We start from the raw sequence: 14,214 nt of genomic DNA, 5'->3' as shown, positions 1-14,214 counted from the left end.
CAGACAGACAGACACACAAAATACACACATACACAGACACATACACACAGGCACACACATACATATATATACAGACAGACACACAAAATACACACACATACACAGACACACACACACAGGCACACACATGCATATATATACACAAACAGACAGACACACAAAATACACACATACACAGACACATACACACAGGCACACACATACATGCACATACATACATGTACACTGACACAAATATAGGCACATACATACATGTATGCAAACATATATATGCACAGACATGTACACAAACATACACATACAAGCACACAGACACATAGAGGACACATACATATACATACCTACATATACGCAGACTCGGCACACAAACACACACAGACACCATGGAACTCTGAAGAGCTGTGGTGTGATAGAGTTGAAATGTCTGCACAGGCGTGCGTGACCCTGTTACCAGCTCTTGCTTTGTGTCTCACCTGTGATGTGGTATAGTCGAGGGAGGATGTGGTGATGGAGGCGCGTGACCCAGGCTCACCCGTGTGGGCTCCACACTGACATATGCCAAGGACATTAGAGGATGTCCTTTTATTCAGAATACACTGCGTGAGGGGCCAGGTTACCCCTTGGCACAAAGCAGACTTCTTCCAGTACCTCAGTGTTGCACTCACTGGTCAAACAAACGCAAAGTCGTCTGTGTCACCAGGCGCCGTCGGGACAGCCGTCGTTGTAGTGAGTGTGCCTGGCTCATTTCTCTTTAGTTACCGGAGATTTTTGCAACTCTTGTGTTTCTTGCCTGGGGACTGGGAAGCTGCGCTGTGGTTTCATCTGTTACTCGGGATGAGTGGCAGCATGCAGAGGTGTGGCGAGCAGAGGCATCTGGGAACAGGCAGCCTTTTCCCTGAGTCACAGGGTCCCGTGGCACAGAGCACATGGGGACCCCAGGACCTCACAGCCTAAGGTGTGGGTCATTGCATCAGGAAGTGTTGGGGCATACCCTTCAGCCCCCAAGCCCTAGTGTTCTCTGGGCGTCGGTGAGAGCATCACAGGCGTACTGGCAAGACCGGGCCGTGCACAGAGGAAGGAAGAGAGTTGAGGTACACGTGGTTGTGCGTACACCCAAAGGCCACCCATGAGCGCCTTCTCTGCAGTGTGAGAAATGGCAGGGGTTTCGGATAAACAAGTGAGGAGTCCTGGAAGTTAGTTCACGAGAGGTTCTAGGGTGGGTCTAACGTGTAGAAGACAGATTCTGAGAAGGTGAGGGGATGTGGGTAGCAGTGGATGCCACTCAGCAGGCTTCATGGCCCTCCTTGTTCTGTTTTGCCCACCTGTCTTCTACCGATTGCCTCACAAAGCTTGCCAAGAGCAAAGAGAGAAACTTGTTCACCTGTGAACATGGGCTCAGGTGAAAACTGAGTTCTGCTCTATAGTGAAACTTGGGTAAGATTAGGGTGGGACCGCTGATTAACTTAGTTTTGAGTGCTGTAAGACTTTTCAAACCTAACAACTCTGATGCACATGAAGAGTCTCTTTGCTGGATCCAGACAATGGTCCTGCTCTTGGCGCCAGAAAAATGGGAACAGTAGCTCACAGTCATCTGTGTACTTTTGTGCAAGGAGATTCACCCCATAGGGCAGAACGTGGGCAAAGCAAGAGCTGTGTTTTCAGGGGTGTATTTGTTCTATGTAGATGTACACGGGCAGAAAGCTGTGTTTGCTCGGACCTGACATGCTCCAGTGGAAAGGAGCTGAAAGTCGTGTGTGCCACAGTAGCCGGGCTCCTGGTGACTATTCAGTGAGAGAGCAGCTGCATGAGCGTTCTAACCCCTGCACACTGTCTTCCAGGGATGAGAACGGGAGCTTTGCCTATGGAGGACTCAGCAAGGGTAAACAGCCATGGTCTGGGCGCAAGGGCTCCGAGTCCCCCAACTCCTTCCTGGACCAGGAGAGCCAAAGACGCAGATTTACCATTGCAGATTCCGACCAGCTGCCCGGATATTCGGTGGGAACCAATGTTCTGCCCACAAAAATGAGAGGGAAGACGCCGTCCTATGGTGAGTGCGCCAGTATGCTCCTGCCCCGCTGTTTCTTTTTACTTTGTCCCCGCCCCTTCCTTATTTGGAACTCTGGCATGAACTTGGCGGACCCTGAAGGTGATCTGAGGAAAACATAAACCTCAATGAAATTCTAAGCATGAGCCGTTTATTCGTCTGGCTGAAGCAAAGCCTTGTTGAGTCATTGCTCTGCCTGGCATCAGAGCCCAGCTGGGTGAGCTCACATTACAGTTTTAGCTCTGGTGTTAGAGCCTCAAGGACTCTGCTGTAGCATGCCACTATCCTAATTGCTTTTGGTGTCAACCTGGGTCTTGAAAATAGTCTTATTTTAAAATTTGTCACTGCTTGCCACTTCTTCTATATGAGTGGGCATGGTTGGGACCTAGGCTGTAAGAGAAGGGAGGGACTGCCTAACCCTGCCTCACTGTCTGGTCTCTCTGAAGGAAAGCCCCGGCCTCTGTCCATGCCTGCAGACGGAAGCTGGATGGGGATTGTGGACCCTTTTGCTAGACGTCAAGGCCACGGGAGGAAAGGTATGCTTCGTCTAAGTAAACCGAAAGTGTTGGAAGGCATCAGTGGACCGGGCCTCCCATGTTCTTCCCCTGAAGCTTGTCAGTCACTCAGGCCTGCTGAGGGGTGCTAAGATACCGCTTGGCTCCAGGATGGAAACACTGTATCTTCCTACTTAGCAATTGTGAATCTAGTCAGCATTGTGGCTTTTTAAAGGGCTCTGGACACAATGATCCACTTTTTAAATATGACTTTTTATTTTTTACACTCCATAGTTGATGAACAGACAAGTCCTCTTTAAATTATTAAGCATACTTACTGTCTGAAAATTATTTTTAATTCACCCCATGATCGGCTACTACTTAATTATACCAATCTTGAAAAAATATTTTAAAATATTTTTATATTTTACTATTTATGATTGGGAGGCACAGACAGGCAGATCTCTGAGTTTGGGCTAGCCTGGTCTACAGAGTGAGTTCCAGGCCGGCCAGGCCTACCTAGTGCCAGGTAGGCTCAGATTATCAACATTGGGTGGAAATCGTAACATTACTTTTGTAATGTTGAAGCAGAGAGCAGGTGAGAGGGAAGTTAAGATGGGCTTTGGGAGGTGAAAGAAAGAGCAGAATTAGCTGAAAACCTTCCAAGTGAGGAACTCCCGGCACCCTCTGGGGAGCTCTCCTCACCTGTGTACTTGGATCATCTGGATTAGACCAGCACAGCAGAGGATGCCAGTCTATGCTTTCAGATGCTTGTACCGCACGGAGGAAGTGTGTGCAGCAGGCAGCAGGTGGCAGGCCTGGCCTTGCTTAGATTTAGAACACCCACATCTTCTCTGCTGATCCCCAAGAGTGGATCTAGACTGACCTCCTTCACACGTGGAGAAGTGGAGTGGTGGGACCTGGGCTTAGGAGAACTTGCTGAGGACTGCTTCAGCACATGGCTGCTTAGGAAATAAACCAGCAGCGTCCTGGGATGGAGCCCTTGCCCTCTGGATATGTTATACTCGGTGGTTTTAACCTATTCGGAATTGCCCGCCAGTCACCACAGTGTCATTCCAGAACATTCCCATCTCCCCATAAATTGATCTGTACCTGGCAGTGCCCACAGCAGATTCCACCTTCCTCAGCTCCCAGATAATCACCTGTCCACCAATTTGCCACTTTTGTAAATAGACATATACAATACATGACTTTTTTTTTTTTTTTTATAGTAGCAGACGATATTTCTCAGACTTGAGCAAGGTACAGACTGGCAGTGAGAATACATCAGGGTAAAAAGATTTTGGTTAGAAGAGCTGGGAGACAGAAGGCTTTCATTAGGAACTTCCTGATAAACAGTAGCAATTTTAATCACAATGTCTGCGACCCAGGGACATATCTGAGAGTTCTTTTGTACAGCTGTTTCCTTCTCAGTCTGAAGCATTTGAATTTAAAAAGTCTTTACTTCTAGCAAAGAAACTCTGATAGTTAGAACCATTATATATTGGCTTTCCCTCTTAAGTGAAGTTTCTTTTTAAATCTCTGCTTTTTTATCATATATATTTTTTATTATTTTAAACATTTTTTAAATTTAAATATATTTTGATCATACTCTTTCCTTCTCCAGAGTTTTTCCAGATCCTCTCCTCCTTCCCACCCACCCAACTTTAAGTTCTTTCTTAAAAAACAGAAACCCAGTACAATAACAAAACCTTCCACAACCAAGAAAATAAAATAAAACCACAATCAAAATGGAAAAACAAAGCAAGAGAATACCAAACTATAATCAAATAAAAGATTGTGGAGTCCATTATGTGTTGGTCAACCGTTCCTGAACATTTGACCTATTCTGGACTGGTTATTATACCCAGTGTCATTCTATTGAAAAAACACTGATTTTCTGTTTCTCAGCGGGTATAAATGACAATTCAGATGTTAACCTTTATTCTAGTGGCAGGGTTTCATTCATTATTCATTCACTCGCTCACACACTTGAGAATAACAAAATAAAATATAAGATTAAGAAACCCAATCCCGTGAAGTTGGACAAGACAAACTAACAGTAGAAAAAAGAGCCCAAGAGAAGGCACAAAAACCAGAGAGCCATTCACTTGCACGCCCAGGAACCCCATAAAAACACTAAACTGGAAGCCATAAACCCGGTGTAGACCTTTTCATGCTGCTCCCATCTTTGTGAGTTCATACTCACTTTGCTCATGTTGACTTAGAGGACCTTGTTTTCTTGGGGTTCTCTGTCCCCTCTGGCTCTTACTCGCTTTTAGCTTCCTCTTCTGTAGAGTTCCCTGAGCTCTGGGGAGGGATTTGATGGAGACACAGCACTTAGTGTTCGGTGTTCCAAGTCCCCTGCTCTCTCTGTAGCGTCTGCTGTGGATGTCTGTATTTGTCCCCATCTGCGCCAGGAGGAAGCCTCTGATGATGGTTGAACTGAGCAGAATGTCGTTAGGGGTCATTTTATCCTATCTGGGGAAGCAGGGATAGAGACACATCCCTGACTGGTTTCTTATTTTAAGTGGAGTTATGAAAGTATAAAGGTAAAAGATTCTGGAGCTAGTGCTGCTGTATCACTGAGTTACCTCTTGGGGTGCCAAGGAAGCCTGAGTATAATGGCCACTTCTGTCACATGACTGAAAAACTCGACACAGACAACTTTAGAGAGAAGTGTTTATTGGGCACAGTGTCAGCTCTGGGTGTGGCAGGAGGAGCAGGAGGTGGAAACTGTTTTCATGGTGATAGACCTGGAGCCAGGCTGTACCCTTCAAGAGCGTACCAGCAATGACCTTCTGCCAGCCAGGCCCCACCTCCCAAGGCTCCCATGGTCCCTCAAAGCAGAAGCACCAGCCAGGGCACCAGTACTCAGAGCGCAAGCCCCTGGGGAACGTTGCACAGCCTTCCAGCCCTGTCTTCCCCAGGCTCATTTCCATGTACCATACACAAGGCTTCTGTGCCAGCTACATGTTCGTAGTTTCTTCCAGCACTGTTCAGAGTGTTCTGAGACTCAGGGACGACTCTTAGCTGTCAGCCCCTGCTGAAATCAAAAGGGAAATTACATACTTTCAGTATGCAATTGCCCTGATTGGACCCCACTTGCAGCAACCTCTGCGTACTAGAAAAACGCAGTTTTTATCCTAGGCGGCCCCTTTCCTGTTAGGGTGCCTTGGAGGCAAGCCAGCTTTCTTAAAGTTGTGTGGGTATGTGTATGTGTAAGTACATAGGTACCAGAGTACATGTTGAGATCAGAAGACAGCTTTGAGGAGCTGGTTTCTTCCTTCCACCAGGTGGCTTTCAGAGATTGAACTGGTGCCATCAGGCCTGTTGGTAAGCCACTTTATCAGTCCCGAGCGCCTTTACTGGGGAAGTCCATGTACCTTGAGATATTCTCATGGGAACTCATCAACCGAGTACCCACTGCATGGCTTTTTCTTGTTCTCTCCTAACAACCAGAAGACTGTCTGCAATTGCAGACACGCTCCTCATGAGCTTGAATGCTGTCAACCTTCCGACAGCATTCTGCACTTTGAACTCCCATCCAAATTACCCATTAGGGGACTTTGCTAGCCCATGTTTCCAGACTCTTCTACATTCTTCCTGAAAACTGGTTCCAAACACCTAAGAAACGCAGGGCAAGTTCTAGTCAGAGATGACACCACTTCTCTGGTCCAGATTTTCTGTGTATGTTGCTTTTTTGTTGTTGCTGCTGTAACAAAAATACCTGATGGAAGCAACTAAAGGGAGACAGAATGGAAGGGATTCAGCCCATCACAGCTGGGGAGGTGCGGCAGAGAGACTCCATCTGTGGCTGGGGGAGCATGAGGTGGTGGAGTTGGATTGACAGATCAGTAGCAGGGAGTGGGTCGCCCCCCGAGGACCACCGTGGTGAGCTGCATCTGCCAGCCAGGAGTGTCCCCCTGAAGTCTTCACAGGCTCCCAGACCAGTGCAACCGCTGAGGAGACACAGTACATGAGTGGAAAAGTGTTGGTATTTCTGATGGAACCCGAACACTGATGGCGAACCTCCGCCGTTCTCTTTGCAAACCCGCCGCGGCGGACCAAGCCATTCGCAGGGCAGAAAGCTGGGGATGTGTTTACTTGCAGCGAGGTATTAGGTCTGGGTTCTCCCTCTGATCCACTCCTGTGCTTTGTTTGGAAATAGGGGAAGACGCCCTCTGCCGGTACTTCAGCAACGAGCGGATCACACCCATCATAGAAGAAAGTGCCTCTTCCACGCGCTTCTCCAGACCCGCGGCTGAGCGGCACCTGGTGCGCGGGGCGGACTATATCCGAGGAAGCAGGTGCTTCATCAACTCTGATCTGCACAGCAGCGCCACCATTCCGTTCCAGGAGGAAGGGCCCAGGAAGAAATCGTCCTCCACGTCAGCCAAGGCATCCTCCGGGGAGCCTTCACTGCTGGTCAGCTGGCTCACTCGCCTCAAGCTGTTGACTCACTGAGGCTGCCCTCCAGCCTCCTGCCTGTCTCCTGCTAGCCAGTGCCTTCTTCCTCGGTGGACGGCTGCTCCAGACTCCACCGACAGTGCTTCACGGCGACCTTACTCCATTCCAGTTTGTTTTCTAAGGTTGTACACTGCCGTTCCTGGAATTTTGAAGTCTGACAGAGGGCGTGGAATCCAGAGGATCTTGGGTGCTCTTCGTGGAGGCAGAAGGAAGGACAGACATGGCAGAGCCTGTTTATTTTCGCCTCCCCATTGTGGGAACATGGAGACATGCTCTGTAAATTGTGTGTTGGCCAGACAAATTAATGTCAGGAACTGGCAGAAATTTTCACTTTTGTTTTCTTGGGCAGCGGGGACTAAAATTGATGGCTCTTGTCACATAGATGTGTTGGTTTGCGGCCCAGCTTCTGTATCTGAAAAAGCCGAAGGAGAAAAACTTCTGTTTTGACTTTTAAACCTATAGACCATGTTTATAACTGTCGCAGCAGTGTCCGCTGCAGGGTGATGTGGTGTGTAAGGCTCTCTGGAGCAGGGCTTACCTGTAGCTCGGCTGTTACACGTGCCTAGCCCCTCTCTGTAACAGCGTCCATGTGGGTGTGCCGGCACGCACACTCACGAGCACGTTTTGATGGGGCTTGGTATATACACAGAAGTGTGTGCTTTTCGAGAGAGATGTGTTGTTTCATTGAGGAAGAAAAGCAGTAAGATTTGCTGAGAGCCAAAGTGTATTATTCAGGAAAATGAAGCAACAAGATTTAGGATTATGAAACATTGGTTAGTTTGTACTGTTGACATGTTTGATGTCCGTCTTCTAGGGGAAAAAAAGCCTACGGTCCTTCCCAGGTGAATACATTTTTGCTAATAAGTGTGTTGAAAAGCCTCATGGGCACTGATTTTCAATTAGCATCAGGTATTTTGAAAATGTGTGTCTGGATATTAACTCTTGTTTAAACCGAATGTACAATATTTTGCTAGAATGGAAAAGTCCTATCTTGTTAATTTAAGTGTTTTAAATAGAGTTGTATATTTTTCTTACTCTTAGTCACATGTAATTGAAATATTTCTGTTTTGCGCCGTATATGAAACCCAAGAAAAAGAGCATTCAAAGTTGTTTTCAGATTTACCAGTGACCACTCTGGCCATTGCCAGCGTGGGCACTCATTAAAAGCTGAAATAAATCCTCCCAAGCATTGTGGGATTTATGAATTTGTGGTAGTGGAGCTGAAGAAGCAGACATAAATGGAATACAGGAAGGGATTTTCCAAGTATTCTTAGGTAGAACTGTAGTCCGGCCCCGTAGACCCTCCCACACCACTGGGGTTGTTCACTGACCTGCCTGAAATGCAGGTCACAAGGGGATCGCTGGACTTAGTAAGCCCCATCCCCCTTCTTAAATGTGTCTGCTGGTGTCAAGCGACCATCGGCCACTTCCGTTTCGTGTCATTGGAGGGTCACATTGTTAGGGTGATTAGGTTCACGTGGGCATCTTCCCATCAGTGTCTAGGGGACTTTGAGAAGCCAATTCCTGGGTGTGGGGTCCCCCATGATGCCACAAACAGGGCTAGAAGAGGCTTTTGTGGTGATTCATCTGGCACATAGCCCACAGCATGGAGGCAGAGTGTAGAAAAGGGCCAGCGGAGGAAAGGAAGGAGCTACGTGCAAGGAGAGCTGGCCCCTGCCGGTTTCCTGCTGGCCTGAGTTGGCTCTGTGCCCAGACACCATGCTTGCTTTCATTCCCGGATCCAGAGGAGGGTTCTTGTTATAGTCCCACTGCTTAACGGTGTGCAGAGCTTCGGATGTCATGGTTAGTGGGGAGGTCTCTGTCTGTGCAGACAGTGTCTCTTCTAAGTGGAATGTCGGTCCTAAGGACAGATTCTCAGAACTCAGACTTAGCTCTCTGCAGTGCAGCTCATTATTACAGCAGATGGTGCCTCCTGCACTCTTCTGGAAGCTCTGTAGGAAGTCCAGGGAGACTTCTGGCTTCCTCCACAGCCTCCACAATTTGTTTCTTCTTTGTGCTTTTAATCTGTTTTTTTTTTTTTAATGTGAATTATGTTTGAAAACACTATTGCTGCTAAAATATTTTGTAAGCCTCTACTTTTGAAATATATAACAATAGCTAATAATAATTCCTCACAGTGGGGCTGGGACAATGGCTCTCTGTATGAGGAAAGCACCGGAGTTTGGATCTCGGGTTCCAATTCAGGTCCTTTCGGAGTGATGACTGTAGTTCCAGCACTCTGATAAAGATGAGGGATTCTGGGAGCAGGCTGCAGGGCTAGACTAGCTGGAGTCTGCGAGGCCTGGGTTCAGGGAGAAGTCATCCCTCAGTGTGTAAGGGGAGGGCAGTCAAGGGAGAAACCCAGTGTCAGCTTCTGATCTTCACGTGCATGCATGATGTGAAAACACACATACATATAACAGAAAAATTTCTTCAAAATGAATGGAAACCCCTGGGTTCAACAGTTACCCCATTCAGTGGTGCGAATGGTTGAACATAGAAAGATGAAGGATGACATAGCAACTTATTGGTGACCCAACCCGACACCGCCCCCTTTCTTAAGAATTTTTGTTTTAAAAATTTAAACTCTATTTTATCTTACTGAAAACACTAAGTATGTTTTGAGTATATTCTCCTCTCCTTAGTCCTTTCAGATCCTTTCCTTGCCACACCCAACTTTAAGCTTTTTCTGGAAAAACAACCCAATACAAAAACAAAAGCTCCAAACTAAGAAAATAAACTAAAAACACATCCAAAAAACAAAAACAAAAGCAAAATCGGAAACAAATCCAACCCAGCAAACTGTAATGAAATAAAAGTGTGCGTGTGCACCCCCCAAACCTGTGGAGTCCCACTGTTTGCCAACTACTACTGAACATGAGACCTGCCCGCAGTGGTTGATATGCTCAGTGTCATTCTATTGGAGAAAACGGATTTTCCCTCTCCCAGCAAGTCTAAATGACAGTGACTAGGTTTTCATTCACTCACTCATTCATTCATTTAAAAAATATATAACAAAATATAATAAGATAATACAAAAACTATCACATCAAAATTGGAGAAGACAAAGAACAGAAGGAAAAGTGCCCGAGAGAAGGCACAAAAATCAGAGAACCCACTTATTCACACACTCAGGAACCCATAAAAACAAACTGGAAGCCGTTCTGAATTCACAGAAGATCGGTGAAGACCCCACAGTACTTCAGTCTCTGGGTTTGTGTGACCTTTGCGAATACCGATTTAGACTTCAAGGGTCTTGTTTTCTTGGTGTCCTCCTTGCTTTATAACCACTACAATCACCAAATGAAAAATCATGGATGATAAAAGAGGCACACTTAAATCATTTGGGAGGTAGTATACAATATATTACAGCTGAAATGTAAAGAGATCATAAATATTTTAATATGTAAATGCTCTAGCTAGCATGATTGTATTATGTTATAATCAGTTAGTGAAGCAGTACATCACACACACACGCACACACGCACACATGGTATAAAGTCATCATGGGGCCTGTAGATAGGGATCAGAAAGTAAAGAGGACTGGGCTGCTCTTTCAAAGGACCTGGGCTCTGTTCTCAGCACCCACATGGTCACTCAGAACCATCTGTCACTATTCTTAGGGACTCTGATGCTCTCTTCTGCTCACCTTGGCCCCTGCATGCACGTGGTACACAGACATGCACACACACTTGTACACATAAACTTTTTTTAAAGAAAAAAATTACATAGCTATAAATGAAGCTCAGCAAAGGCTTGCTATATTGGCTATTTAATATGAGGTACCTGAAATAATGTCAGCAATACAATTTTCTGAAATGTGGAGGATTCCAGTTAAAGTTCTTCAAAGCATGTCTGTGACAACATCATACAGAGCTAACTGTCCCTGGCACTGCTACAAGGAACGTCTTTGTGAGTTGAGTACCATGGCCATTTCCGATTTTCATCCCAGGGAATTATCCAAGAATGTGCCGCTGATAGCGGCAGAGCTGGTATGAAACTCAAGATGGCGTGGCGCCAGAACCCTCACTCAGCATCGCCACTCTGCGAGTGTACCTCAGCATACTGAATAACTGCATTCCCAAAGCACCTTAAGCCCGAGATAAGAGTCCTCTGTGCACTGCCAGAGAAAGGAAGTCACAGACTCGGATTGTTGTGAATTGGATTTGCAATGAAATAAGTATTCAGAAGGCAGCTGCAAGTTGTGCTGCAGGGCTAGGTCTTTATTGTGAAGGGCCTGAGCTGTTGGCTGCCTGCAGCATTCATGATCCCCACCTGGTACATGCAAGTAGTCAACAGTTGTATTTGGGAAGACTGCTTCTAGGAAGCAGAGCCACTCATTTCAGAGCGAATGCTTTGAAGCAACTCCTGTGTTGCCATTAATTAGTGTTTCACTTGATGTGTTTGTCCATTTTGCATTCGCTATTTTCTGTATATTTTTTTTTCTGTACTCAAACTGATGTTTCTCTTCTGTTTTGTGGACTTTTTGTTTTAATTTTACTTCACCTCCTAAAACAATGCACTTAAACACACCCAACTTGTGAATTTACATAGACACAATCTTTCACCCCTGTTTTAGGGTTTCTGTTGCTGTGAAGAGGCACCATGACCACAGCAACTCTTACAAAGGAAAACCTTTAATTGGGGCTCGCTTACAGTTCACAGGTTTAGTCTGTTGTCAGCCTGGCAGGAAGCATGGTGGGATGCTGGAGAGTTCTATATTCAGATCAGCAGACAGCAGGAAGAGAGAGTGACACACTGAGCCTGGCTTGAGTGTCTGAGACCTCAGTGCACACCTCCAGTGACATGCTTCATTCAACAAAGCCACATTTCCTAATAGTGCCTTGCCCTATGGGCCTACCCATGGGAGCCATTTTCTCTTAAACCACCACAACCCCCAAGAGTTTGAGGGAGTAAATATCTTTGTTTAAAGTTTGAATATTACCAGCAATGGAGAAACCTATTGCCTTTTGTCAACCTGGGGTGCATTAGGTAGAGATGTAGGCCTAGCTTAGATAGTTCACCTGCTGCATATGTGTTTCATTTGCACAGACAACTGGTTCATATTTTCTCCTAGCCTGTTAATAAACTGCCTCACTCACTTTTTTGGGGGTGAGGTGAACCCAACTGTTATCTAGATTATATGTGAGTGACAAGGAATTAATATACTTTGGTACAGCCACTCTCTGGCTTATCCAATGGTTTTGATACTCATTTTATGGATTACTGTCTTAGGTTGGGCTTTGCCACAACCAAGTATAGATTCAGAGTCCAAGGTACTAACTGTTTCAGTTCTGGTTTGCACACAGCCACCTTGGGGTAGGTGGGAGAGAGAGGAATGAGAGGAGAGAGTAAGAAGTGGTGAGGAGAAGAGAGAAGGAAGGGAGGAGAGGGAAAAAGGTGTGAGGAGAGATATTGGGGGAGGGGAGAAGAGAATAGAGATGAATGAACATACTATATAATTTCTGGCATACTGTATGGATTCTTTCCCTGCCAATAAACAGCTGATTGGCCTATAGCCGAGGCAGGAAATAGGAGGGAGGAGTTCCTATAGAAAGAGTGAATGCTGGGATAAAGTGATGTGCTTGGGATTCAACCAGGACACTGAGGAGGACAGACGCATGAAACCTGAGCAGAGGTAACCAGCCATGTGGCAGAACTTAGATTAGAATAAGCAGGATATTAGTTATGAACTAGTAGGGGAAATGGCTAAAGCTTATGGTCGAGGCATATATTCATAAATATAATGTCTACCAGTTGTTATCTCAGGAGCTGAGAGTGAACACCTGCAATTGCAGCACACACCAGTTTCCTTGCGAGGGTAATTTCAAGGGCTTATCAAAGCCTCACCTAGAATGTTCCTAATGGGGCTTACGGGTTCAATGTAGGAAGTTGGGGAGGGGGCAGGACATTTTGTGTATTTCATACTTAGTAGCTAAAAGAAGACTGTTTTAACATCTTTTGATTGAAGAATGACCTGAGGAGTACCCTAAACCCGATGTTTTCAATGTGCCTTCAAGGACGTGGAAGGCCTTGTGTGAAGAACCAGGCCTATAAGAACCCAGGACAGGTTTAGTGACCTACAAGATTTACAAAATGGGTTCTGTAACTTGTTTTATAGATTATAGAGTTAGTCCATCTTCTTTCTTAAAAACCACCATCATATTATCTGGAAAGTTCTCAATTTCCGCTTCACAGGGGTTCTATTTATTTGGGTTTAGAAGTATTTTCAGAAGTGGACTGATGTCATTGTGTGAAATTTAATGTAAGTAAAGGAAAAAATGATAGGGTCACACTGAGGTTTGCCAGAGAGCTTTGTTTTTCTCCAATTTTAGGCAGTGTAATCTATCCTAATTTCTATTGTTCTATATCTCTCCATCCCTATAGAGGAAAATTTTCTGCTACATTCCTTCTCAAATAATGACCAATGTTCTACCTATTTGGAGAACAGATTAAATTCTGTCTGGAACTAACAAAATAATGCACATAACCAAAAGTCTGCCTATTATGTAGTCTTTAAAAATTTGGGGGGCTTTCTGTGAATACGTAATATGGTTTAGGGTTCCTGAGGTCCACATCCAGGCTGTATCATGATACACCTGTGCAGATTTTAAAAAAAAAAAAAGGTCATGGCTGTTTCTGAAGCTTATTTTTTGAGGGGATCCTGGGTGCTTATCCTGCTCATTAAGGACTGACATTGTGGATGAGAACATGAGATGTGGTACCTGAGGGAAAGTGGATGCCAACCCTACATTCTTGAGTATGTTGGCCTGGATGTTATGAGGAAGGCAGGCTTGTCTGAGGGCGCCCTCTTTCCTGAGTGTCATGTTTTTTTTGAACAGTTGTGGAACTTAAGTCATGGGAGAAGATTAAAAAAGAAACCTCAAGGGATTTTACAAAGTGAGGAAAGGCAGTAAATCTTGACATCTCTGAGTGGTGAGAAACTCACCATTCTCTTCCTGCCTTCCCTCTCCCTTCTTTCCTCCCATTCTTCCCCCTCTCTCTACACCCCCCACCCCCCAGAGCTCCTACCTGGAGCATTGTAAGCAAGGATGTTCCTGTGAAGGATTGATGTGAACGAGAAAAAAAAATATCAAGAGAAAAATAACAAAAAGGAGAGGAGGAATGTTATTCTGCAGAGTAGACTTGCTAAATGGGTTTATAATTTAACCTTGCTGTTGGGGGATGAAGATGGTGTTTTCTTTG

General features: G+C 45.5%; 1 protein-coding gene across 1 annotated transcript in view; it reads left to right on the top strand.

Moving 5' to 3' along the window:
• Positions 1 to 8,200, top strand: part of Cnksr3 (CNKSR family member 3) — a 91,436-nt gene extending 83,236 nt beyond the window's left edge. Inside the window, exons 11-13 of the mRNA XM_055615841.1 lie at positions 1,839 to 2,047; positions 2,491 to 2,580; positions 6,710 to 8,200. Of these exons, the coding sequence (XP_055471816.1) occupies positions 1,839 to 2,047; positions 2,491 to 2,580; positions 6,710 to 7,005 (595 nt within the window). The 3' untranslated portion in view covers positions 7,006 to 8,200. The remainder of the gene's footprint in view (positions 1 to 1,838; positions 2,048 to 2,490; positions 2,581 to 6,709) is intronic.
• The last annotated feature ends 6,014 nt before the right edge of the window (positions 8,201 to 14,214 follow it).

The sequence above is a fragment of the Psammomys obesus genome, unplaced genomic scaffold, assembly GCF_907164565.1.
Source record: "Psammomys obesus unplaced genomic scaffold, mPsaObe1.curated_primary_1811, whole genome shotgun sequence".
NCBI lineage: Eukaryota > Metazoa > Chordata > Mammalia > Rodentia > Muridae > Psammomys > Psammomys obesus.
The sequence above is the reverse complement of the archived record's forward strand: the minus strand, read 5'-3'. Positions and strand labels throughout refer to the sequence as shown.